Source organism: Nilaparvata lugens, chromosome 4, assembly GCF_014356525.2.
Source record: "Nilaparvata lugens isolate BPH chromosome 4, ASM1435652v1, whole genome shotgun sequence".
NCBI lineage: Eukaryota > Metazoa > Arthropoda > Insecta > Hemiptera > Delphacidae > Nilaparvata > Nilaparvata lugens.
In genome coordinates, this window is record NC_052507.1 from 53,532,881 (window position 1) to 53,560,054 (window position 27,174).

Here is a 27,174-nt window from a genome sequence, read left to right on the forward strand (position 1 = left end):
TTTCTGTTCATTTGTTCTCGATAAAGCTGAGAAAGCGCAAAAAACCGCTGGAAAAACGCAGATTTTGGGCGTATCTTTAGCGTTATTTGAAATTCCTTCTAACACAACATTATTACACCCTAGCTGAGCTTCTGCTGTACTATAGATTTGAACTTTTTCTGTTCATTTGTTCTCGATAAAGCTGAGAAAACGCTAAACAACGCTGGAAAAACGCTGATTTTTGGCGTATCTTTGGAAATTTTTCGAAATCCGTTCTTTGAGCGCCTTCTAAAGGGTCAACTGAGCATACCTACCAAATTTGAACGTTTTTGGTCTGGTAGATTTTTAGTTCTGCAAGTGAGAGAGTCAGTGAGTTAGTGCCATTTCGCTTTTATATAATATATATAGATTCGCTTTTATATAATTTATATTATAGATTCTTGGGAACTTTCTTAGTAGGAACCAATTAGAATCGTCTAGCAGCTGGATGCTAGGCAACCATACCTTACTTGTGGCTATAAACGTTCTATAGAATAATAGTTTATAAATCAAGTTGTCCACCAGTTCCACAAGTATTGAAGTATTTTATTGCAAGAATTGGAACCGAGTAATAATTTAAAGCAATATACATGGTAAAGCTGATCTAATAATTATTAATAGTTGAGGGAATTATGATAAGTTTGTTACCGCATTTTTCCCTAATTTATCACATAGAGAAACTATTTTTCCCAACTGAGGCAGGATATACTTATGGTAGACTTCTTATCATATCAGTGTGTTGTATCTGTTTTCCTATTGAATTTCCTGACGGAGATTTAAATATTTACTATATTTGACTTGTAAGTCCCAGTAAAAAATATTACTCTCAATACAGAGGTAGAACTAGATTTTGTTTCACCGCTATTGAATTTATATTATTATACTGTTGACCAATTTTTGAGTGGTGGAAGGGAGGGGAGAGGAGTCTCCAACTCACTCCACATAGTACAACTTGAATATCGATTCTCACATGATACAGGATATTCCATTCAAAATATTGTCAAAAACCTAAATTACCAGTACAAGTGGATATCGTCATGAAGTGATTTGTAGTTTATTATTCAATGCTACTATTTGAAATTCCTTCTAACACAACATTATTACACCCTAGCTGAGCTTCTGCTGTACTATAGATTTGAACTTTTTCTGTTCATTTGTTCTCGATAAAGCTGAGAAAACGCTAAACAACGCTGGAAAAACGCTGATTTTTGGCGTATCTTTGGAAATTTTTCGAAATCCGTTCTTTGAGCGCCTTCTAAAGGGTCAACTGAGCATACCTACCAAATTTGAACGTTTTTGGTCTGGTAGATTTTTAGTTCTGCAAGTGAGAGAGTCAGTGAGTTAGTGCCATTTCGCTTTTATATAATATATATAGATTCGCTTTTATATAATTTATATTATAGATTCTTGGGAACTTTCTTAGTAGGAACCAATTAGAATCGTCTAGCAGCTGGATGCCAGGCAACCATACCTTACTTGTGGCTATAAACGTTCTATAGAATAATAGTTTATAAATCAAGTTGTCCACCAGTTCCACAAGTATTGAAGTATTTTATTGCAAGAATTGGAACCGAGTAATAATTTAAAGCAATATACATGGTAAAGCTGATCTAATAATTATTAATAGTTGAGGGAATTATGATAAGTTTGTTACCGCATTTTTCCCTAATTTATCACATAGAGAAACTATTTTTCCCAACTGAGGCAGGATATACTTATGGTAGACTTCTTATCATATCAGTGTGTTGTATCTGTTTTCCTATTGAATTTCCTGACGGAGATTTAAATATTTACTATATTTGACTTGTAAGTCCCAGTAAAAAATATTACTCTCAATACAGAGGTAGAACTAGATTTTGTTTCACCGCTATTGAATTTATATTATTATACTGTTGACCAATTTTTGAGTGGTGGAAGGGAGGGGAGAGGAGTCTCCAACTCACTCCACATAGTACAACTTGAATATCGATTCTCACATGATACAGGATATTCCATTCAAAATATTGTCAAAAACCTAAATTACCAGTACAAGTGGATATCGTCATGAAGTGATTTGTAGTTTATTATTCAATGCTACTATTGGAAATTGTAAACAATCCTTTGAATGTCCATATCAAGGAAAATGATCCCATCTAATCTAAGGTAACGATAAAATACTATTATTTTTAGGATTGAGTACATTTTTCGATAAAATATAACAGATTGGTTAAAAATGAAGATATTATTATTTGGAATAGAAACTTACTTCAACTGCTCTATTTGTACACGTACGCAGATGCTAGGGTTTTAGAGTTAAGGTGAAATACTAAGGTGAGGTGAGGATAAAAATACTATCATTTTACAGGATTGAGTACATTTTTCGATAAAATATAACAGATTGGTTAAAAATGAAGATATTATTATTTGGAATAGAAACTTACTTCAACTGCTCTATTTGTACACGTACGCAGATGCTAGGGTTTTAGAGTTAAGGTGAAATACTAAGGTGAGGTAAGGATAAAAATACTATCATTTTACAGGATTGAGTACATTTTTCGATAAAATATAACAGATTGGTTAAAAATGAAGATATTATTATTTGGAATAGAAACTTACTTCAACTGCTCTATTTGTACACGTACGCAGATGCTAGGGTTTTAGAGTTAAGGTGAAATACTAAGGTGAGGTAAGGATAAAAATACTATCATTTTACAGGATTGAGTACATTTTTCGATAAAATAAACAGATTGGTTAAAAATGAAGATATTATTATTTGGAATAGAAACTTACTTCAACTGCTCTATTTGTACACGTACGCAGATGCTAGGGTTTTAGAGTTAAGGTGAAATACTAAGGTGAGGTAAGGATAAAAATACTATCATTTTACAGGATTGAGTACATTTTTCGATAAAATATAACAGATTGGTTAAAAATGAAGATATTATTATTTGGAATAGAAACTTACTTCAACTGCTCTATTTGTACACGTACGCAGATGCTAGGGTTTTAGAGTTAAGGTGAAATACTAAGGTGAGGTAAGGATAAAAATACTATCATTTTACAGGATTGAGTACATTTTTCGATAAAATATAACAGATTGGTTAAAAATGAAGATATTATTATTTGGAATAGAAACTTACTTCAACTGCTCTATTTGTACACGTACGCAGATGCTAGGGTTTTAGAGTTAAGGTGAAATACTAAGGTGAGGTGAGGATAAAAATACTATCATTTTACAGGATTGAGTACATTTTTCGATAAAAATAACAGATTGGTTAAAAATGAAGATATTATTATTTGGAATAGAAACTTACTTCAACTGCTCTATTTGTACACGTACGCAGATGCTAGGGTTTTAGAGTTAAGGTGAAATACTAAGGTGAGGTAAGGATAAAAATACTATCATTTTACAGGATTGAGTACATTTTTCGATAAAATATAACAGATTGGTTAAAAATGAAGATATTATTATTTGGAATAGAAACTTACTTCAACTGCTCTATTTGTACACGTACGCAGATGCTAGGGTTTTAGAGTTAAGGTAAAATACTAAGGTGAGGTGAGGATAAAAATACTATTATTTTACAGGATTGAGTACATTTTTCGATAAAATATAACAGATGGTTAAAAATAGAGATATAGCCTACTATTATTTGCAATAGAAACTTACTTCATCTGTTCTATTTGTACCGGTACTCGCAGATGCTAGAGCTATTATATTTATATATAAAATATCCACTGTTTCTAGAACATTTTTCCTTGTATGCTTTGTTTTATGATACTTTGAAGATTCTAATTAATATTTTATAACATTCCATAATTTTGCTGAACGGTATTTAAAAAATGTGTCATAATAACCACATTATTGAATTCACAAAGAAATAGTAATTACCTGTTAATAATATTGTTGAATCACTACCGTGATGATAACCTATATCTGACATTGTTTTAATGTTTTTGGCTGAATTCCAGGATAATAATATTGGGCGTGTCAGCATTTTTTGTGACAGGCATTTTTGCAGACGAATGTAATCGTTATGAAACATGCCATCAATGCATTCGCCAACCTCTATGTAGTTGGTGTTCCCAGAAGGTAAGCATTTCAATAAAGTATTCCATTTTTTCGAAATAAAAATCGGAAAGTATTCCATCACACAGGTCTACAAGAAATAGGAGATCGGGAGATCCTGTATAATATAGCCTATTTGTTTCCTTATTAATATTGTAAGTCATCATGACACATTGTTGTAGAAAGTCATACTACCAGTTCAATGTAATTCGAGTGCTGTATGTATTGAACGTATTGCAGTTTTGTAAAATTAGGAAAAATTTAATCAGAAAACAATCAGTTACAAAATGAGAATAATATACGCAAATTTTGAATTTATCGTAATGACATAATTGAAGGTTGAGAAATAATTACCTATTTATGTTATTTTTTCTTACATAGCTAATAAAATAGTTGTTGTAGATTAAGGTGAAATACTAAGGTGAGGTAAGGATAAAAATACTATCATTTTACAGGATTGAGTACATTTTTCGATAAAATATAACAGATTGGTTAAAAATGAAGATATTGTCATTTGGAATAGAAACTTACTTCAACTGCTCTATTTGTACCCGTACGCAGATGCTATATAGGGTTTTAGAGTTAAGGTAAAATACTAAGGTGAGGTGAGGATAAAAATACTATTATTTTACAGGATTGAGTACATTTCTCGATAAAATATAACAGATGGTTAAAAATAGAGATATAGCCTACTATTATTTGCAATAGAAACTTACTTCATCTGTTCTATTTGTACCGGTACTCGCAGATGCTAGAGCTATTATATTTATATATAAAATATCCACTGTTTCTAGAACATTTTCCTTGTATGCTTTGTTTTATGATACTTTGAAGATTCTAATTAATATTTTATAACATTCCATAATTTTGCTGAACGGTATTTAAAAAATGTGTCATAATAACCACATTATTGAATTCACAAAGAAATAGTAATTACCTGTTAATAATATTGTTGAATCACTACCGTGATGATAACCTATATCTGACATTGTTTTAATGTTTTTGGCTGAATTCCAGGATAATAATATTGGGCGTGTCAGCATTTTTTGTGACAGGCATTTTTGCAGACGAATGTAATCGTTATGAAACATGCCATCAATGCATTCGCCAACCTCTATGTAGTTGGTGTTCCCAGAAGGTAAGCATTTCAATAAAGTATTCGATTTATTCGAAATAAAAATCGGAAAGTATTCCATCACACAGGTCTACAAGAAATAGGAGATCGGGAGATCCTGTATAATATAGCCTATTTGTTTCCTTATTAATATTGTAAGTCATCATGACACATTGTTGTAGAAAGTCATACTATCATTTTACAGGATTGAGTACATTTTTCGATAAAATATAACAGATTGGTTAAAAATGAAGATATTATTATTTGGAATAGAAACTTACTTCAACTGCTCTATTTGTACACGTACGCAGATGCTAGGGTTTTAGAGTTAAGGTGAAATACTAAGGTGAGGTAAGGATAAAAATACTATCATTTTACAGGATTGAGTACATTTTTCGATAAAATATAACAGATTGGTTAAAAATGAAGATATTGTCATTTGGAATAGAAACTTACTTCAACTGCTCTATTTGTACCCGTACGCAGATGCTATATAGGGTTTTAGAGTTAAGGTAAAATACTAAGGTGAGGTGAGGATAAAAATACTATTATTTTACAGGATTGAGTACATTTCTCGATAAAATATAACAGATGGTTAAAAATAGAGATATAGCCTACTATATTTGCAATAGAAACTTACTTCATCTGTTCTATTTGTACCGGTACTCGCAGATGCTAGAGCTATTATATTTATATATAAAATATCCACTGTTTCTAGAACATTTTCCTTGTATGCTTTGTTTTATGATACTTTGAAGATTCTAATTAATATTTTATAACATTCCATAATTTTGCTGAACGGTATTTAAAAAATGTGTCATAATAACCACATTATTGAATTCACAAAGAAATAGTAATTACCTGTTAATAATATTGTTGAATCACTACCGTGATGATAACCTATATCTGACATTGTTTTAATGTTTTTGGCTGAATTCCAGGATAATAATATTGGGCGTGTCAGCATTTTTTGTGACAGGCATTTTTGCAGACGAATGTAATCGTTATGAAACATGCCATCAATGCATTCGCCAACCTCTATGTAGTTGGTGTTCCCAGAAGGTAAGCATTTCAATAAAGTATTCGATTTATTCGAAATAAAAATCGGAAAGTATTCCATCACACAGGTCTACAAGAAATAGGAGATCGGGAGATCCTGTATAATATAGCCTATTTGTTTCCTTATTAATATTGTAAGTCATCATGACACATTGTTGTAGAAAGTCATACTACCAGTTCAATGTAATTCGAGTGCTGTATGTATTGAACGTATTGCAGTTTTGTAAAATTAGGAAAAATTTAATCAGAAAACAATCAGTTACAAAATGAGAATAATATACGCAAATTTTGAATTTTATCGTAATGACATAATTGAAGGTTGAGAAATAATTACCTATTTATGTTTATTTTTTCTTACATAGCTAATAAAATAGTTGTTGTAGATGAAGCTGAAATGCAAGAACACTTTTAATTCATCAATAATATTGCATGTGATTTTCTTGGCGATAATTATCCACGCCTAAATAAATTAAAATGTTATCAGTTGAAATGTCTATGTTCAGTATTACAAATTCAGCTTATTATTAACGTGACATGGTACTATAGAGAAATTATAGCATAAGAAGATATCACATGGTATAGGTCGTTTATGTTTCAAATTTCACTGTCAATAGTCCTAGTAGTTCTTTTTCGTGAAGCTATGTGATGCTGGTAGTCTTTCATATTGTGCCGTTCTTACCAATAGGCCTACCTACTACTATTACTTTAAGTGCAAGATGCTTTGAGTGCAATCATTTACTATTTCTTTAAGTAATAATAGGTATTGTTCTTACTCTCTCCCCTGGCCAAAACAGTAATAATAGACAGCAGTCGACAGTAATCGGCTTGAGTTTAAAAAATCGGACCATAAGGCCCGCCGCAAAGTAGACCCACGTTAATCCACGAAAAGCAACCCACGCCGTGGGATGTTTTGTAAACCATTGCTATAGAATTATTCATAATCAATCAGCTGACAAGTGGATTATTCATTGCATGTATTACACAGATGTCTAGAGAAGCCTAGCACTGGTTTACAAAACTGTAAACCGTTATTTGTTTCTCTTGGAATATTAACGGTTTACAACCAATATATTTATGTTGTTGCCTTAATACATAAAAATAGGTGTAAAATGAACACAAGAGGTATGGTTCATTCATACAAGACCCACCAAAGACAACAACTTGATACCCAACGTACAAGATTAACCAAAGTACAGAAGTCCCATCACGTCTTAGGAACAAAGGTCTACAATAGGTTGCCAGAGTCAATAAGAAATTATCCAGTCTCTTTGTTCGGCAAATTACTGTTCGATCTTCTGCGTGCAAACCCCTTCTATTCTTTGGAGGAGTTTTTCACACATACTTTATAATAAATTAAGTGTTGAGTGCTATGAATATTCTACTGACGTTGCTGATAACTGTATGGTCCGATAGCAAAAGAATTACATCTATCTATCTCATCCCACGGCGTGGGATGAGTGGTTGCTTTTAGTGGATTAGCGTGGGTCTACTTTGCGGCGGGCCTAATTAGAAACATGAACGACCTATGCCATGGGATATCTTCGTATGCTATCGTTTCTTTATGATAGTATATTGACTTCAGAGAACTCGATCTATAAAGACTAATCAGACTATAAAACTATTTGCCCATTAGTCAGTTCCCAATAGGCTACGTTTTACTTCCATAATTCTTCTTATTTAATTCGCTTCACTTGAATCAACCTACCGATAACTATGTACATATCTAAAGATAAATGCCTATGTATGAATATCCATCTACCGCACAAGGTATAATTAAGGTATCAATATATAATTTACTCAAGGTATAAATTTACCTGGCTACCTTACCACTAACTTTTCATTTGCGATGACTTCAGTTGACGTTTGATGATGTGGAAGGCGTTGTTTACAGGACTTTGCGAACAACAAACGATGTTTTAGCAGTTTGTCGAGTGGTGGTGTGTCGTGTGACGATGTGACGAATCCGGCTGTGACGGAGACCCGCAAAGAAGGCCACCTAGGCGCCAGCCATGATGGACGCCCCCTGTCAGACTTCAAAGAGGGTGAAGTGCCAAGGCTCATTCAGATCACACCGCTTGAAGTTGATCTCACCTTAAGACCTAGTGAGTAGAAATGCTCCGGAATACACCTATGACTTGCCGGCCAGTATAGCCGAGACGACTAAGGCGTTGCACCCTAGCGCTACCTGGTCGTGGGTATGAATCCTGCTGTAGGCATGGACGTCTGATCATCTCATAAAATCACCCACAAACTTTCCATTACCCACGCATAAGCTAAAAGTTAATGTGGGCATCATCCGCAATAATAAAAAACTATTGGTCAATTTATCAAGTTATCAGACTACAAGAAGATTCTTCTTCTTTTTACTATCGTTTTCCTCCTCCGCCGCCTCTTTCTCCAACCACCCTTTATCGTTTTGCTCCTCATGTCCACACCTCCAATTTGGATACAATAAAAAGGTATTGAAAATGAAAATCATTCATCCAAAAATTATTTTAATCACTTTTGAATACTTAAATTACGACTTAGAAGTCTGAACTCAGCATCCTGGAACAATTTGAAATATATAAATATATCAAAAGAGACCTCCACAAACATCCTTAATGAACAGACAAATTTAAAATCCCACAGCCTCTTCAACCACCTACTCCAATAGCCTACAAATTAAAACATATCCGCAACCATTCAAATAATCCCGCTTCTTCTACTACCCACGCTGCTTACTAACTGCGAATTCCACAACGGAAGTGTCAACCAGTGTTGAGGAAGGGCCTAGTGTCCGAAAGCGCTAAATCAGACTGCTATGTCGTAATTTAAGTATTCAAAAGTGATTATTAACAAGCAGTTTGTAATGGAAAGAAACATTGAAGAAAATGATTTCAATTCAAAAACTGAAGCAGATCTCTCAATGTTCCTGAAAACTCCGGATTGAGTTTTTATAGAGCTCATTGATTACTTAATGGCTCATGATACAAATAAATAACTCTAGACAATTTACTATTTATATTCTCAATATGTGGCTTCCATATTAATTTTTATATTTTATATATAATTTTTATACATTTTTTAATTATATATATATATAGTATATAATTATATTATAAATATAGACAGGATACACACGACACGGATAGATTAAAAAAACTTAAAAACTCACATTTAAACGAGAATTTTCGGGGAGCTGGTCCCCCTTTTTTCTCGAAAATTCTCGTTTAAATGTAAGTTTTTGAGTGTTTTTAATCTATCCGTGTCGTGTGTATCCTGTCTATATTTATATTATAAAACTTTAAAGTGTTTTCTGTTAAGTGCTAATATATATATATATATACCTAGAAAATTAAGAATCATTTCCATATGAGTTAAATGTGATAGATTCTTGTAAATAGAATAATGGTGATGAGAAAGAAATTTTACAAAAGTTTCCATCACAGTAACATTATCAGAAAGGTTGTGAATGAGAATAAAGTATCACCCCACTTGATATTAGGATGATGAACGAATTTTATAGAAATAATCTGTAACATAAAATACCATAATTGATTTGTCCCACGCACATTTTTGCTAATAAATGTCAAAAAAGAGATTGAGTGTTTTAATAAGTGAAAATGATTAAAGTGGTATATTTTTGACTGTTACTAAGAATTTCAATAGAATTCCTCAACATTAAACATGAAAAGTTGGATAGAATGATGGCTGGGGTAGTCTATAGTTACCCCGGTTGGTAGTAGAGATCATCATAAAAACTGTAAGTTACATGAAATTATGTAGCCCTATTCGAATAAACTGTAGTTGGTTGTCAATGTTCTCTCCCAGGGTCCTAGGATTAACTAAGCTTTATATAAGTGATCAATATCCTGCAATTAGATGATAGTGGATTGTTCAGCCCAGGGGTCTGAATAATTGTATTGTAATCTGTTTCAATGAGTAATCTGGTTGTTTGTTAACAGATGTGGAGCGTACCATAGATGTGACATTCAAACTCTCCAAAGACTACCCACTCGATCTTTACTTTTTAACCGACAGCAGTTATAGTATGAAAACTACCATAGATAAGGTAAACTAATTTCTTCTTCTCCATCTTATTCTTCTCTTAATTTTCTTTCTCACATCAACTTTATATAATAATTTCGTATGATCTCATTTGAAAATATTTTATTTTTTAATGTCAAATGAATAGACTTATATTATTAAAGGTGCAAACACCGTAGAGACGTATGCGCCACAAACACGCGCATTTTAATTATCATCAGCTGATGCTATGCTTATTATATCTGTATCTTACTGTTTCTGTACACATACAAAAAAAAATTTGGTGTGGCGCACTCACACAACTTTCCTTGCCGTTATGAAAATTGATCACCTGAAGCAAGTGTTCACGCGCATCTCAAGTTTACTATTCAAAGATCTAAACCAGCTGGTGACAGGACAATAACGCTTGAGACACACGAGGTCTGCTAACTCTTCATTGTGAATGTTTAAATAGAATCAACAGTTGCCATCAGTTTGCAATTGAATAATCACATTTTCACGAATATCGAGCTTATTTTTAATTTTAGGTGAAAAAGTTACAGAACATTGATTGTAGAGATTTTCATGCTGAATCTATTCCACTTGAAATGTTTCGTTTAAATCGTTTCTGAAGCCTGATAATTGAAAATCTAAAATCAAACTTTGCATAGATGGGCAGAGCTCCTGAAATTTTTACAGATATAGGACTTGTGACAGTTGATAGAGCTTAACAATGACCATTTTAGGTATGAATTTGATCAAAATCGTTGGAGCTATTTTCGAGAAAATCACGAAAAACCCTGTTTTTGACAACATTTTTGCAATTTTAGCCGCCATATTGAATTGCATTTGAACGAAATTGTTCGTGTCGGATCCTTATAGGGGAAGAACCTTAAGTTCCAAATTTCAAGTCATTCCGTTAATTGGGAGATGAGATATCGTGTACACAGACGCACATACACACACACACACACACACACACACACACACACACACACACACACACACACACACACACACATACAAACCAATACCCAAAAAACACTCATTTCAGATTGAGGAACCTGCCCCAATGGGGCGTAGATCCCGTGGGTTTGAAGGCAAGGCAACTTCTGGATTTTTCTTGGTGTTTGGTTTGTTCATGTGGTTCCCACAAACAGAGAGGGAAAAGGAGTCAACTCAGACAGAGCCCCGCATGACTAGCCAAGGCCAAAATACTACAGAAGGGCACCTGGTATCTGGCAGGCACCGTTGGAGACATCATTTAAAAGCACCACCCATCAGCACGGTCTACATCACACCTTCGGTTGGCCTGAGAATAAGTAAGAATATGGCCAAGGAAGGCCTACATATGGAAAAAGAAAAAAAAATGGTACAAAGCTACGTCAATGGAAAAAGTGTCATTTTAGAAATGAAAAGTTCCAAAGCAATTAAGAAGGAGCAAAAGGGTTTTGGAAAAGGGGTCCCAAAGTCACCTCCTACGACAAGCAGGGATGCTGTGGGTATATTCTGGTTTTTAACAAATTCCTGATTACGATGTTTGACTCATAGCTCCTCCAGCCCACAGGGGGCAACCACTGAGCTAAGGGGGTGGGGGTGATTCAAAGGTACCACTTTTAGGTTTCTCACATATAACTCGAAAACTATGCATCTGAAGGTGCTTACAAACTTTTCATCAGCTGATACTAAGCTTGTTTTATCTGTAATATGTACCGAAACAGAAAGATACATTTACAAGATGTATAATAAACATAGCATCAGATAATGAAAAGTGAAATACGTGTGCTAGTGACGCTAAAGTCTGTACGGACCTTTTCAGAACCGTTCCAAACATAACTAAAGCTTGCATTATTTCTTACAATATCCATTCAACAAATTTTTCTATATCTTCAATAGTTCTCGAGGTGTGACATTTTTGAAAAAATACGTTTGCCTCCAATTTTTCGCTATATTTGCTCTTAAGAATGAACATTTATTAATATATATATACCGGTGAATCACAGCTATTTATTATAAAAGACGGTGAAAAACGTGACAACAATTCCGTTCTATCATTCTCACTGAATTCAAAGCTTGAATCTCACTGTAGTTCAGGTTCTCTATTTTTTACTTTCCTTGCCCTATTTCCATAGGTACCATAGGTAAGGAGAGTATTGCTTTCCGAAAAAATTAAGGTACCACAATTTTTAAATTTCTATACGTTTCAAGGTCCTCTGAGTCCGAAAAAGTGGTTTTTGGGTATTGGTCTATATGTGTATGTGTGTATGAGTGTATGTGCGTCTGAGTACATGATATCTCATCTCCCAATAAACGAAATGACTTGAGATTTGGAACTTAAGGTCCTTACACTATAAGGCTTCGAAACAAACAATTTCGATCAAGTGCGAATGAAAATGGCGGCTGAAATGGCGAAAATGATGTCAAAAACAGGGTTTTTCGTGATTTTCTCAAAAACGGCTCCAACGATTTTGATCTAACTCATACCCAGAACAGACATTGATAAGCTCTATCAACTGCCACAAGTCCTATTTATCTGTGAAAATTTCAGGAGCTCTGCCCCATCTATGCAAAGTTTGTTTTTAGATTTTCAATTATCAGGCTTCAGATACGATTTAAACGAAACATTTCAAGTGGAAATCTCTACAATCTCTACAATTAATGTTCAGTAACTTTTTCACCTGAAATTGAAAATAAGCTCGATATTCGTGAAAATGTGATTATTCAATTGCAAACTGATGGCAACTGTTGATGCTATTTAAACATTCACAATGAAGAGTTAGCATACCTTGTGTGTCTCCAGCGTTATTGTCCTGTCACCAGCTGGCTTAGATCGTTGAATAGTAAACTTGAGATGCGCGTGAACACTTGCGTCAGGTGATCAATTTTCATAACGGCAAGGAAAGTTGTGTGAGTGCGCCACACCAGATTTTTCCTCTAGTGTAACAACTTTATGGTAGAGTAGCAGTAGTATACTATTCAAATGTCAACTATCAAGTCGAGTAGCAAGTCATAAATTATATGCCCACAATCTCTCTACACCTTTCATCCAATATTTCTCATTGTAATCATTAATACTCTGATAGAATTCAGTTTACACATGTTGACTTTTCTCGTATTGTTCTTCTATTTTCAGGTGGCCAAAGAAGGAGAGAAAATATCGAAACGGATGGGGCAAATTACGAAAAACTTCCGTCTTGGTTGTGGCATATACATTGACAAGCCAGTGCGGCCGTTCCACTATTACTACGAGGGCTGCGAGCAACAAGAAGGCGTCTGCACTACTTTGAAAAAGGACGAAAAAACTGGCCACGCAGAATTTGTGGACATCCTCGAATTTCAGAATTTGATGTCGTTGAGAGCGAACAGCTCTCAGTTCCGTGTAAGCTCATAATATGTTGTACAAATACACATACCAGTCACTGAAAATTTTAGGAAGGCATCATTGCCACTTTTCCCTTTCCAACGCCCTCTATAGCTGTGGTTCAAGCTATTCCGGCAAATCTGATCTGATATTAATTGTTAATAATGATCAATTCTATCTTGAATATATTTTCTTCGTGAATAAAATACGAGTTTGAGGTATAATTATTGATCATTTTTTTTATTCCCAAACCAGTTATCGAATTATGAAATTTTTTTTTCATTGATTATAATATTATATTAAAGATATAATTGAACATTGGAATGGATAAGCAATTTAATTATATTATATCAAATTCACTGGTATAACTTCAATCCCAGCTATCCAGTATAGAAGGCGGTGGTAAACGATACGTGTTAACTATACCGTCCTATCAATTTCTCTGACTTTGTAAGGTTAATCTCACTATAACTGTCTATGCGGGCTACGTTATTCTATTTTATTTCACAGATTATTTTACCATTATTCTACAGGACATAATGACAGATGTTGGCAGAACGAAGCTGGCTGGTAATCAAGATGACCCCGAGAGCGGTCTGACGGCTCTCATGCAGGTAATTCGATTAAATTAAAATAATATCAGAAAATATACAACTTTCATAATAAAATATCATACATAAAGTAATTTATAAATTGACAAGAATATGAGTTGAATACCATGAATGCTTCCATTATGATTTTAATGAAACATTATCAACAGTTCCTCTTCCAAAAATCATCATGAAAAAAGGGCCTGGAAATTTGAAAAATTCTCACTTCCTTGTGAAAATTTGGACTAAAAGTTTCACTTAAATTCATAAGTGGAAGGAACAGTTTTGGGCTGAGCCTGTTGATTTTTCCCCAATCACATTTTGATGAATTGTTTTCTGTATATCAAAAATAAATAAAAGTATGATCAAAGATTGTCATAGTTTAGTCAGCCCGCATCATTTCAAGTACGGTACCATAGTTACCGTATTGGAAAACCTATCAATGAGAATTTGTAATCAAATAAAAGAGTCGTTTTATTCTATTAGATTTTGCAGTCTGTAATAATATGTGGTTAATTTGTGAATGATACTAGAATAGTTTGAATTGATCAGGTGATGATGTGCAAGGAGAATATAGGCTGGCGAGACAACTCCAACCGACTCATCATTTACTCTTCGGACTCTGAATACCATCAGGCGGGAGATGGTAAGCTAGGCGGTATTGTCAGACCCAACGATGGCCAATGCCATCTAGATAACCAGGGTTACTACACACATGCCTCCATCTTGGACTATCCTTCTGTTTCGCATGTGAGTAATACATTACCAACCACACATTTCACACATATTGAATGTAATTAATTCTGCCCGAACGGGCAATCAATCAAACATGAAGTCAAAGAGATATCATGTAAGAATGAAAATGGTAAAAAATTAAAATAACATTTTTCAATTCATATGCGAATAATATGGGTTTTCAAATGATAGTTTTTGCAAGGATGGAATATTTTTTGTGTTATTTTATCAACTACCAAAAAATGAAAATTAAAGAGTGAAAATGAAAGAGTCTAAAAATCGCTTCCCGGTGATCAGTACACACGTAAAGCCGTAGATTCATCGTATCATTACCCACAATCTAGGCTTTCAGGCATCACCCCTAGGGAAAAAAATAGGGAAGTATTACTTCCCTTGCCCTAATTACCATAGGTAAGGTAAGTATTGTTTTCCGAAAAAAGCAATGTGTGTGTGTGAGTGTGTGTGTGTGTGTGTGTGTGTGTGTGTGTGTGTGTGTGAAAATGGCTCCAACGATTTTGATCAAATTTATACCTAAAATAGTCATTGATAAGCTATATCAACTGCTGCAAGTCCCATATCTGTGAAAATTTCAGGAGCTCCGCCCCATCTATGCAAAGTTTGATTTGAGATTCCCAATTATCAGGCTCAAGATACAGTTCAAACAAAAAATTCCAAGTGGGAAAGATTAAGCATGAAAATCTCTACAATTAATGTTCAGTAACATTTTTACCTAAAATTCAAAATAAGCTCGAAATTCGAGAAAATGTTACTATTTCAATTGCAAACTGTTGGCAACTGTTGATTCTATCGAATCATTCACTATGAAGTGATAGAAGACTTCCTGTGTCTGCAGCGCTATTGTCCTGTTACCAGCTGGCTCAGGTCTTTGAATAGTAGACTTGAGATGCGCGTGAACACTAGCGTCAGTTGATCAATTTTCATAACGGCAAGGAAAGTTGTGTGAGTGCGCCACACCAGATTTTTTTGTTATTGTAGTACGAAGTTTGTGTTAATGAGTTTGAAATATACTATTGTTTATTGCAGAGCCATCTTTTTCATTGAGATGTCCACCGATTAGACTCTACTCAACTCTGTATTATACTTCCATTGTTCTTGTGTTGACTCTTTATCAATCAGGATTATTCGAGTGAAATCATTCATTGAATGTCATTTCATATTTTGGACTCATAGTCATAGTTGTTCATACTTTAATCTTCAATAGTTGATTGGTTTAGTTTCTTATTTGAGTAATTTGGTCTAATTATTTTGTGTTATATTGTTTTGTTTATGATGTGGTTTAGTGATATATTGGACACATTAAGGCGGATTCCCTTGAACGCGCCTGGTAAAGTGAAAAGATAATCACCTACCTCAAGTTCTACTAGGACTATTCTTATTGCTTGGCTGGGCTGAGTGAGAAAAGTCACATTAAAACTTTTGGGAATTATACTCTCACTATATCAGGCGCCTTCACTGTAACTGAATCCGCCTCTGCTGTCCATACTTCGCCTCTTTATCAAATGAAGAACTACACTTTCATATTCATAATAATTAATAACATTATTAATATTAATATTATTGTTTATCGTATTTATATGATTGCGGATGAATTCACCGATTTGCAGATAAATTACATTGCCAAGAAGCACAATATGAAAATAATATTCGCCATTACAAATTCGTCCAACTACTATTTCTACGAGACTCTCAGCAAGGCGATCAAGGACTCGAGTTTCGTCGAATTGCAGGTTGAATCAGACAGTATTGTCGACCTCATTGAAACTGAGTACAAGAAGATTATCTCGCATGTCGATCTGAACGACACGTCATCGGATCTTATCGATGTGAAATACCAGGCTAGCTGCTCTGAGGGCGCTCAGTTCGTGGATTTACAGCGGTGTGAAAATCTCAAGGTAAATCTCAAATACTGGAGAGTAGAGTAGATTTTTTCAAATTGATTTTTTTTTTCAGTTTTTGCGGTTGATACCCATTTGAGCTCTTTGCGTGTACGTGCATAAAGTAATGAGTGTGTGTGTGTGTGTGTGTGTGTGTGTGTGTGTGTGTGTGTGTGTGTGTGTGTGTGTGTGTGTGTGTGTGTGTGTGTGTGTGTGTGTGTGTGTGTTGTGTGTGTGTGTGTGTGTGTGTGTGTGTGTGTGTGTGTGTGTGTGTGTGTGTGTGTGTGTGGTGTGTGTGTGTGTGTGTGTGTGTGTGTGTGTGTGTGTGTGTGTGTGTGTGTGTGTGTGTGTGTGTGTGTTTAAAATAATAAATAAATATAAAACATAAACTAAAAGATCAGGTTGACTTTGAAAAATAAAACAAGCTATTGTGAAAAATGTAGCTTCTGAATTGTTTCTGTGGTAATGCCCATATGAATAAAACCAGAGCAAATGATCATGAGCAAGAGCATGGAGCATAATGTTTTGCTCATGAGCAAAAGGTAGAAGCAAAAGCATTTGCTCATTTTTATATGAATAAGCTTTACCTTATGCTCCTGAACTCTGGAGCAAATGCTCACGTATTTTAAAGATTTTTCATCAGCTGATTCGCTTTTGTAGCTAAATATGCGCTAAATATGCATCCAAGTAGGGGGCACCGCTTGTGTTTGCGTCGTCTGCTCTGTTTTCTATTTATGAATAGAGTTTTAGGTTAGTTGAGTTTGGAATTTTAAAATAATAGCGTGAAAAAATTTCATCTCTGTAATAATCTTCAGCATATTCTTATAATATCAATAGACTTCTTATAATCGTTTACACTCTCATCTTCTTAAATGCCTATTTCCTATATTGTGATGGCTATCTTTATATCAGGTATAATAGTGATAATGGTGATATATATCATGGTTGAATCTAAAAAGAGTTTTATAGTTCTCAACTATTGGTTGTGATCGTATCTGGTATAGTTTCCTCTTCCTCATACAAATTAGTTGAGCCATTTTACTATGATTCGCTCTCGTGACGAAAAAAGAGAAAAAATCCCTAGAGCGTAAAAGTAACTCCATTTAAATAACATGGGAAGCATCTCTATTTTAATAACTTACATTTGAAACTTAGACCAGTTATAGAATAGACACGCTGGGAAGTCTAGCCTCTGAAGCCAACATCTTCTGCCATATCACCATAATTACCGTGACGTCAGCATCGGATAGAAAACTTCTCTGTAGAGTTTGTTTACATTGTTTTCCATAGCTAATTGTGTCTATTTCAGAAGTCTATTTCAATTGTCTCTACAGAAGTTTTCTATCCTATGCTGACGTCACGATATGGTGATATGGCAGTAGATGTTGGCTTCATCGACTTTCAGTATGAATATACAATGGACCGTGTCTATTCTATAACTGGTCTAAGATTTGAAATAATATAGCCCAGTCAATAATGGTCGAAAAAATCAGTTAATCATTCTCCCAAAAATCCCAAGGAATCCCCTTAGAGCTTTCCCCCCCAGCCACCCTCAAAGTTGAAAAATGCAGGTAATCACGGGAAATCAATTATCTCTGTAACCATTGATCGGAAACAGTTCTATTATATGTCATTCGATTTGTTACATTATGGACTATAGTATTAGTCATATTCATTTTTTCAATAAAATGAACAGTTTTCTCGATAAAATAATATATATATGTAAAAATTTAGGGAGTTTATGATTCGATTCTTTTGTTTTCTTTGATTAATTTCGAAGCATGTGATTTTGAAGAGAAATGAGACAGATAATTAATGTAGCCACTCTCATTGCAAATCCATTGATCTAAATTGTTATGTATTTGCGATTAGATTTGACAGTCGACGAGGTACTGTTTAAACTGAAGTAGGCTATTTTCAGAGTAACTCACAATAATTTCTTTAATTTTAAGTCTTTCTCATGATATATTATATAATGGGGCCCATATTTCAAGTAATTTGAACAAAAAAATATTGAGAAACATGAATCGGTACATTATTGAATTGGAGATAGCCTATACATTTCTTTGTACAAGATTAGAATGTTTTATTTGTTGAGTAATTGTGATAATCAATAATCTATAAGCCTCTTTATTGTCTATATGTCCTAAAGATGTCCTTATGTTACTTATTTTTTATATAAACTGAATTAATTGTTTTAGATTGGCAATGAGGTGAAATTCAAGGTGACGTTCAAGTTGAAAGAGTGTCCGGCAAACGAGTCAGTGCGAAGGGAAACCTTTGAGATCAAACCGAGCAACATGAACGAATCAGTCATTGTCAATGTTCAGATGATCTGCGAATGTCCCTGCGAGACACAGGTCAATCAATTAGTTACAATTCTTTATCTCAGTGTTTACGAAAAAATATAGTAGTTTTAGTTCAGCTTCTAATACATATAATTTTGTTTCATTAAACTTACCTACAGTTAAAAGTGATATGTCATGTGAAAAAGCTATTCAAACAGTTTTGCTTGGGCGTGAAGCAATCCAATAGAATTGATTGAATCGGTTGAAATCAACTGTAAAGCGGCTTATAGCCTGGGAAAGTTGAAACGACAAGAGGCTAGAGCTTCTCATTATGTCAGTTTCCATCCAGACCGATGTTTTGTGACTGGGAATAATTTATGAAAAGTAACGCAATGAAAATCACTGGCCGCCAGTGACTTTCCGATCGTACTCACTCTATAAGCCTCTTTAGTGTCTATATTATGTCCTTTTATGTTACTTATTTTTCCTGTTTTTCCTCGTCTCCTCTATCTACTCATCATTCCTCTCCTTCTTCTTCGCCTATCTTTTCCCCTTTCCTCTTCAATTTTTCTTGCTCTCAATTTTCTTCTCTTTTTTAATTTATTCTATATCATCTCCACTGCTTTTTCTTCTTCTTTTCCTCATCTTCTTTCCTTTCCGGTCCTTCCTCTCTAATCTCTCAATATGCTTCTTATCTGTCATCTTCTTCCCTTTCTCTCACCTCTTCTTTTCTCCTCCTTCTGCACTTTTTCCAGATTTTTTCAAATATTTCGAAACCCACCTAAATCTGCAGTCTGCTCATCTCTCACCTCCATCCGTCCGTCCCATTACCCACTCACAAGCCACGTCATATGGGCATCTCCCTCAGCAAAAAAAAAAAAAAAAACAAATAATAAAGCAATGCTAAATTGAGTTGAATTGAATTGTACCGATCAGTAGCTGTATTAGACTGGTCACTAATGTTAGAAAATTCATTATTAACATGATTGTCATGCATGTTTATCAGGACATACACATGTACACAAACACATACACATGTTCATAATCATCGAGAGGCTTCTAACATGAAATAAACAACCAGCCATATTGAATAAACCACTGTAAAATTACAAATTATAATGCTAGAAAAATAATTCAATCACAAAAACAGTAGCAGAGAAAAATGAAAAAAAAATAGAGATACAAAAACCCAACCTCGAAAAATTTTTCTCGTAGCTTTTCGTTGTAATGACAACAATGTATGATGACTGTGTATCATGCATGGTCTAACGTTAGATGTGGATGGAATGAATGAATTATGTACAGGACGTGGTGGAGAACGCAGATACGTGCAACGGGAACGGCGCGTATCAGTGTGGAGTGTGCAAATGCAACGAGGACTATTCAGGCTGGAACTGCGAGTGCCATGACTTCCGACAGCAGGGCAACAACAAGACGTCGACTTGTGTGCCGACGCCCGACCAATCGCCGACGCAGACGGCTCTCGAATGCAGCGGTGTTGGCGTCTGCGAGTGTGGCAAGTGTAGCTGCTACGAACCGGTGAGATTTGTACTATTTCTAGTACCGACCGCCTGCATCCTGTAGAATAGGCAACCCGCTCGACATAATATTTACAGTTGAGCAGGTTACCTTCTCTGAGGGATTTAGGGTAGGGTTACAATTATACTGGATGCAGTATTTATTAAATGGTAGGCCTAGAATTATTGTTTTATAAAAAATATAAAGATCTGAAGGTTATTCTCTCATAAGGGCCACATCTATTATAAATAAGTGGTTCATCGTGATCTTGACTAGATAGTACCAAATTCAATTTATCGTATTTTACTGATGAATTCTTGTAATCATCGTATAATATTTGAATATTTGTGAGTTGTTTGAGGAGAATTTTCCGTAGCTGAGAACTGGAAAATGAACAGAAAATACGAGGTTCTCATTTGCATCTGACATTTACTCAAATACGAGATTTTTGGGTCACTCTGTATATAGCAAAAGGAAATTTTGCATGCAAAAATTGCTTCTGGACTTCTCGTATGCATCCAAACAATATATTAGGAAATCAGTACTACAATATATGCTGCCAGCACCAATGTATATAGTGACTGAACTATTATATAGGTCAAGTTATAGTTCAGTATTCAATTGTTTGTTATTTACTCATTTGCTCATCATTTTTTACTGATTGTGTGGTGAAAATAGCGTAAGTTACATCCTACATACGTAATTACGGAATGTTACAGGGCTCGCATGACATTTTAGTCTTGGATAAGACTGTTGCTTTACAACATTATACTTGCCCTGTCAACCGATTTTTTTTAGCTCATCACGTAATATATTTACCATTCCATGATTGAATGATGCAAATAGATTTTTTTATGTTTTAAGCTTGAGAATGTGTTTGGTGTAGCACATTTCAGGCCCGTTCTGCGAATGCGACAACCGAGCCTGTCGCAAGAAGGACAACAAGCTCTGCAACGGACACGGCACGTGCGAATGTGGCACGTGCAAGTGTGACACGGGCTGGACACACGAGTCGGCCGAATACCCCGTCTGCGACTGCAACGAGCGCAAGGACTCTTGTCTCAGTATGAATGGCACCGTGGCAGGCCAACAGCCACTGGAGTGCAGTGGCCATGGCACCTGCGTCTGTAACCGCTGCAGTTGTAGAGGTGGATTCACTGGCCAACAATGTCAGGTAAACAAATACACCTGACCTAACCTAACCTAACCTGTAACCGGTGCAATTAAGAGGATGGAGGATACACTGGTCATATACTCCCAGGTAAACAATACGCCTGGCCTGCACACAGGGACAGTACAGTAGCGTCAATTAAGCGTCCACTAGTTGTCCCGGAAATATGCGGAGTTCGAAATGCCATGCACATTTCAGTTACGGACATTAACAACTACGCGTTTTCTTTCAGAAGCTATTTTGAGGTCTCCGTTATAGTGGCAGTATTTTATTAACATTCGTATTGGTATCCTTGTCTATCATCCGACAACGCAGATAGCAGCACTACTATCCTTCTCCAGCTTCGCAATGTTGCCAGATCGTTTTGTAACAATGAAGAAGTATAATTAACAAAATATTTAATCCCTATTATGAAAATATATTTTTTGTCGAATAAAATATAATTAATTATTTTAAACAAGAATGAACAATATTAATATTGCATCAGATAAACCGATATCAGCTATCTTCTATATAATGCAGTGGCAAGGCAGAGAATCGGCAACGCTGTTCCTGATGTCCTATGTGCAGCGTGCTCAATAGTGGAACTTAGCAACTTAGGTAAAACATCAATTAATGGACCACACATAAATGACACTAAATCAGAGTAACACTATGGAAGACATTTCAAAACTGACAATGAAAACCGATGGTAAACTGACTTTTAATAGAGGTAATTTAGGAAATACATACTTTAACATGTAACTGAATCTTATCTGAAAACTCAAGTCAAAAAGTATAAATAAATAAACAAACATAGCCTATGCCCATATGCCCATAATCCCAGTTCTTGGTCCAATTTTATATAAGAAGTTTTATAATTTACTGACGTTAATCTGAGATTTCCAAAATGTAAATTACTTACAGGTACGGTCTATAGTTTGGCGGGACCTATAGATGATTATTATTATCGTATGGCTTGGATAGAGTCCCGTAGTAAGCTCCACTTCGCCGACATAACCAGCACAATCTCCCATGACGGAGAACAGTGACAATAATTATTATTGATAAATAAGCCTATCAATAATAATGACTTTCCGTGTAGACGCTACGGCCGAGGCCTCAATAACCAATAATTATTAGGCTACTATATTACTATTGCTAACCTGTAGGCACGCTTCGCTCGCCTTAACCGTATCTAGCCAGTACATAGGGTAGGGAGATTCTAAAGATCGATCTGAAGAGGCTTTTTGTTAGTGTGGCGAATATCAACTTGGTACTGGGAGTAAATAAGTACATTAATTAAGTAAGCACCAATTCAGAAAGAATTAAAATGGTTGTATGAACATGTTTCCAGGATCCTCCCCTGAACCTGGTATCCTGTAGACAGCTGGAACCGTGCGTTGAATGCCTGGCCTACAATACGGGACCAAAACTCGATTTGAATAAAGCGACGAATTGCAGCGACGACTGTTCGTCTATATTCGAATTGTCGTTAACAAACAGGAGCGAAATCAACAGGAACGGTGGAGAAAGAGGTACAATAAATAATTTATTGCTTGTATTATTACTACCTACTTGGACATGAGAAAGTATTTTTTCTTTTCCTTATAATTCAGATATCGTTATTCAAATTATTATTAGAAATTAATAGAAGCGATGAACAGAATGGTGCTATATATACTATATTTTATTCACTATAATTTGTTTTCACTAGGCCTAATAAAATCAGTTCTTATTAATTTTACAGCGCTATTTACGGTATTCAATTGGTATAGATAGTCCAGATTATGGACTGTATTGTATAAGTATATTTATACTTGAAATATTATATAAATATTTCTCAATGCATCCCGACACATAGGCATAGGCTCTATAGTGGCATGCTACTCGATAGTTTAAGGGAAATAATCTAAGTATGCAACGAACATTTTTTTCATATTGTAAATGTTTTTCTCATGTTTGAAAAATACCTCTGGTTTTTAATTTACTGACGATAAATCCGAAAATTCACAATGTAAATTATTTATAGTTTGGCGAGACCAAACTATAACATGGGTTTCATGATAAAGAAAAAATATATAACATTATAAAATTGCTTCTATATTATTATTTGGGCATTGAACATTAGAAAGTATTTTCTCTTCTTCAACTATGCATTTGACGTATATATTGAATATTATATTAATAATCAAAGTTTAATTTAATTTAAAGGTATGCAGTGCAATTCGAAAGACTTGAACGGATGTGCCTATCAGTTTGTATACTATTATGATACGATGAAACTCAGAGTCAGGTCTCAAAGGGAGAAGCCGAAATGCGAGAAAATCGACATTATGAGTGAGTATTCATCTATTCATTCATTCAGCCAGTGATTAATCTATGAATTCATTCATTCGTTGTACGGAAATCATAGAATTGATTAGGATATTCAAGCTAATAGTTGGACCTAACAAGTGTTTTGATATATTCTATGCTAGTTTCCACTGCAATTCATTTAGTCATGCATTTGTTCATTTACACATTCATTTATTGATTCATAATACCCAAATCTCAGAATCTATTGGGATTGATAGAAACCGATTGTTAATAAACAAAATACTTTCCTCTTCTCGCTCTAAAAGAAGTTGAATGAAATTTTCTTTTCGAACGATTGAATCTTTGGAAAAGAAGCAATTTGCAGCAAAAGAAGCAAGAATCTGAAAACATTATTAGTGCTCCTATCTTTGAATATCATTATTAAAAGATTAGTTTCTTTTTGAACAATTAAATCTTTGGAAAAGAAGCAATCTGCAGCAAAAGAAGCAAGAATCTGAGAACATTTAGTGTTTATATCCTTGAATATCAATGTCGGTTTCAGGGATTCATCTTAATTTTTACAAATCATTTGATATGTTTGACATTTTGATGAATTATACATTTCTCGTTTATGTATTTAATTTGTTTGGTAATTTTTGAAATAACAAATATTAGACCCCTATTGTACTAGTTTTTAAAACCATGCAAAGCGTATCATTGGATGAACTAATATGTGTTGACAGATTCACTGTCACAAAATGCTATCTTCAATTAACTAAATCGCTGATACTGTAACAGTGTTCAATTCATTGAATATTCTATAATACTTAACATAACTTAGTAACCCCGCCTGATAAAAAGAGTATTCTTATTTTCATTTTAATATTATTCTCCTCTTTCTGAAAGGTATGGTGACTGAGAAAAAGATTTTATTTTTGTGCAGTTCTATTTGCTATAATCAATTGAAACAATGATTTTTTTCCTACAATGATATTGATCTTTAAAACTTAATAATTTGCATTTCTTGTTATACTGACTTGTATTTCTCCTATAATGAGTTACATTATTTGGTGTTTTTGAACAGTGATCATACTGACCACAACTGGGATCGGAGTTTTTGTCGGTGTGTTGGCACTGATAGCTTGGAAGCTGGCCACGATGACATTCGATCGACTCGAGTACATGAAGTTCATGAAGGAACAGGGAAAAGCTAGTTGGGACCAGGTAAGTCAAACTATCCATGTCGAAAACCAAACTATCCAGGTTTAAAACCACTGTAATTAAGTTATATCATCACTCATAAAGGGTTGCTTCCCCATGCATTCCGTCGGGCAAAGAAAGAATGCCATTGATTCTTATGGGAGAATTCACACTACTTCGAACATCGACAGAAAAATTGACAGGAAAACCGAAACATTTTAAACACAGAACGTCATTCGAACATTTCAAACACAGGTTCCTGTCATACCGTATTTTCATGTGAACCTTTACAAGAAAAAATGGCCAAATATCAGAGGACGTCTAATGTTGAAATTACTGTAAGTAGGGTTATTCAGAATAGATATTCATCCACTGTAGCTGTGGACATAAAAATGTTTAGCCAGCTACCAATTTCGATTAACTTCCTTGAAATAGATAACGAATATCAGTCTATTGGTATCAAACTTCGCCATTTTTTATCGAAGAAACAAAAATCGCATTTTTCTTCAAAAATCAATTTTTTCCTCTTTGACAAAAACAATACAGCTTGAAATAGATCACTATCCCAACCTATCTCTTCAGCGGAATATGAATCACTATCTACACGGTAGCCAATATTATTAAATTGAATTCTCCATTATTAGTATCTGGGCTCATTTTTCAAGTGAATAACAAATAATATAGAATTACATTAATTACGAAAATTGGATCAAATACAAGTTTTTAATTCTCCAATTATTTAGAACTTCATGTTGCCTACAATTATTGCAAGCTCACTATTCTTGTTTTTTATTCTTAAAATGTTCATTTCTTGTGTGTATTTTCAATTCCAATTACCCACAATTTATAATGTGAAACTATTATTTTTCAGGCTGGAAATCCACTATACAAAGCTCCCACGACAACTATACAGAATCCAATGTTCCAAACAGACTCTCTTAATAGTAACTAATATCTAACAATATTCGTCTACCTTATTCATTTGTTGAAGTTTGTTATTTTAGTTTATTTAGATTTAATTTTCATATATTATTTAATATGATAGAATGTGGTTAACCCGGTCAGTATATTATATGCTATCTACTTCCTAATAGCCTATCTGTATATTCTGTATCATTCTACTATAATGCAATATCCAATTATTCTATTCTATAGTTACTTAGTCTACTTTCTCATCTTTAAATTACCATATAGCATGGCTTATAATATGAATTAAATAAATTCGAGTAGATCAGTCAATATTATTTGCATCAAGGGGAATATAAGATAAAGACTAATCCACTCAAATTTATTTTTTAAGATTTCAGACCTGCAAGTATTTATCATAAGTGTAACATAAAATGATTAGCCTATGTATTTATACCCATTCAAACAAACTTCGATGTATACATGCTTATTTGAACACACCGACAATTTTTAATGTATTGGGTGAAGAATAATAATTGATAAAAATAAAGATTTAACAAAAATCATGCATTTATTAAATCTGGTTTCAAGAAAGTGGCTAATAGGCTTGAAAGTTGTGATTATGAATTGTATAAGTGAATAAAATAATTCATCAAATTCATTTGACATTCCACCTGTAAAATAGTTACAGTGTGTAGTTGCTTTAGTGATTATTGTGAACATCTTTTTCCAATAGAAATAGTTATTGATTGCAATTATCCTAGTAATTACCGTACTTACTGTAGCTCACTATTTTTCTCTATTCAATACCATTAATTCCTACAATACTATTAATTAAGAGGAATTCGTGTTTCAATGCAGAGCTCATATTATTATTATTATTGAAGACTAACTTGAACTTGAGAGCTGAGAAGGTCTATAAAATCATTCTATTAATCTCCAATAAATGTATGAGCTACACAAAGTAGACTTATGAATAATTGAGA

At 34.2% G+C, this 27,174-nt stretch overlaps 1 protein-coding gene across 3 annotated transcripts; it reads left to right on the forward strand.

Annotated features, from left to right (window-relative positions):
• The first annotated feature begins 786 nt into the window (after window positions 1–786).
• On the forward strand, window positions 787–26,745 carry LOC111044373 (integrin beta-PS). Of its 3 annotated transcripts, XM_039425848.1 has the most exons (16): window positions 787–1,035; window positions 2,042–2,160; window positions 3,970–4,090; window positions 8,131–8,341; window positions 10,187–10,293; window positions 13,381–13,626; window positions 14,142–14,222; window positions 14,751–14,948; window positions 16,559–16,846; window positions 19,030–19,188; window positions 20,422–20,655; window positions 21,521–21,808; window positions 23,142–23,322; window positions 23,999–24,124; window positions 25,167–25,306; window positions 26,154–26,745. In XM_039425848.1, the coding sequence occupies exons 2-16, from the start codon at window positions 2,123–2,125 to the stop codon at window positions 26,232–26,234; spliced, it is 2,499 nt and encodes an 832-aa protein (XP_039281782.1). In that variant the 5' UTR covers window positions 787–1,035; window positions 2,042–2,122; the 3' UTR covers window positions 26,235–26,745. The 3 variants fall into 3 exon arrangements, with proteins under 3 accessions (XP_039281782.1, XP_039281781.1, XP_039281783.1); XM_039425847.1 differs by lacking the exon at window positions 787–1,035 and having other exon boundaries at window positions 1,797–2,160; XM_039425849.1 differs by lacking the exons at window positions 787–1,035; window positions 2,042–2,160; window positions 3,970–4,090 and adding an exon at window positions 6,089–6,242.
• The last annotated feature ends 429 nt before the right edge of the window (window positions 26,746–27,174 follow it).

Excerpts from the sequence above, each read along its gene's own strand:
- LOC111044373 (XM_039425848.1), top strand. The coding sequence starts at position 2,123 with ATGTCCATATCAAGGAAAATGATCCCATCTAATCTAAG. Across the intron at positions 19,189-20,421 it reads AATGTCCCTGCGAGACACAG|GACGTGGTGGAGAACGCAGA; the intron begins GTCAATCAATTA and ends AATTATGTACAG. Across the intron at positions 23,323-23,998 it reads CAGGAACGGTGGAGAAAGAG|GTATGCAGTGCAATTCGAAA; the intron begins GTACAATAAATA and ends TTTAATTTAAAG.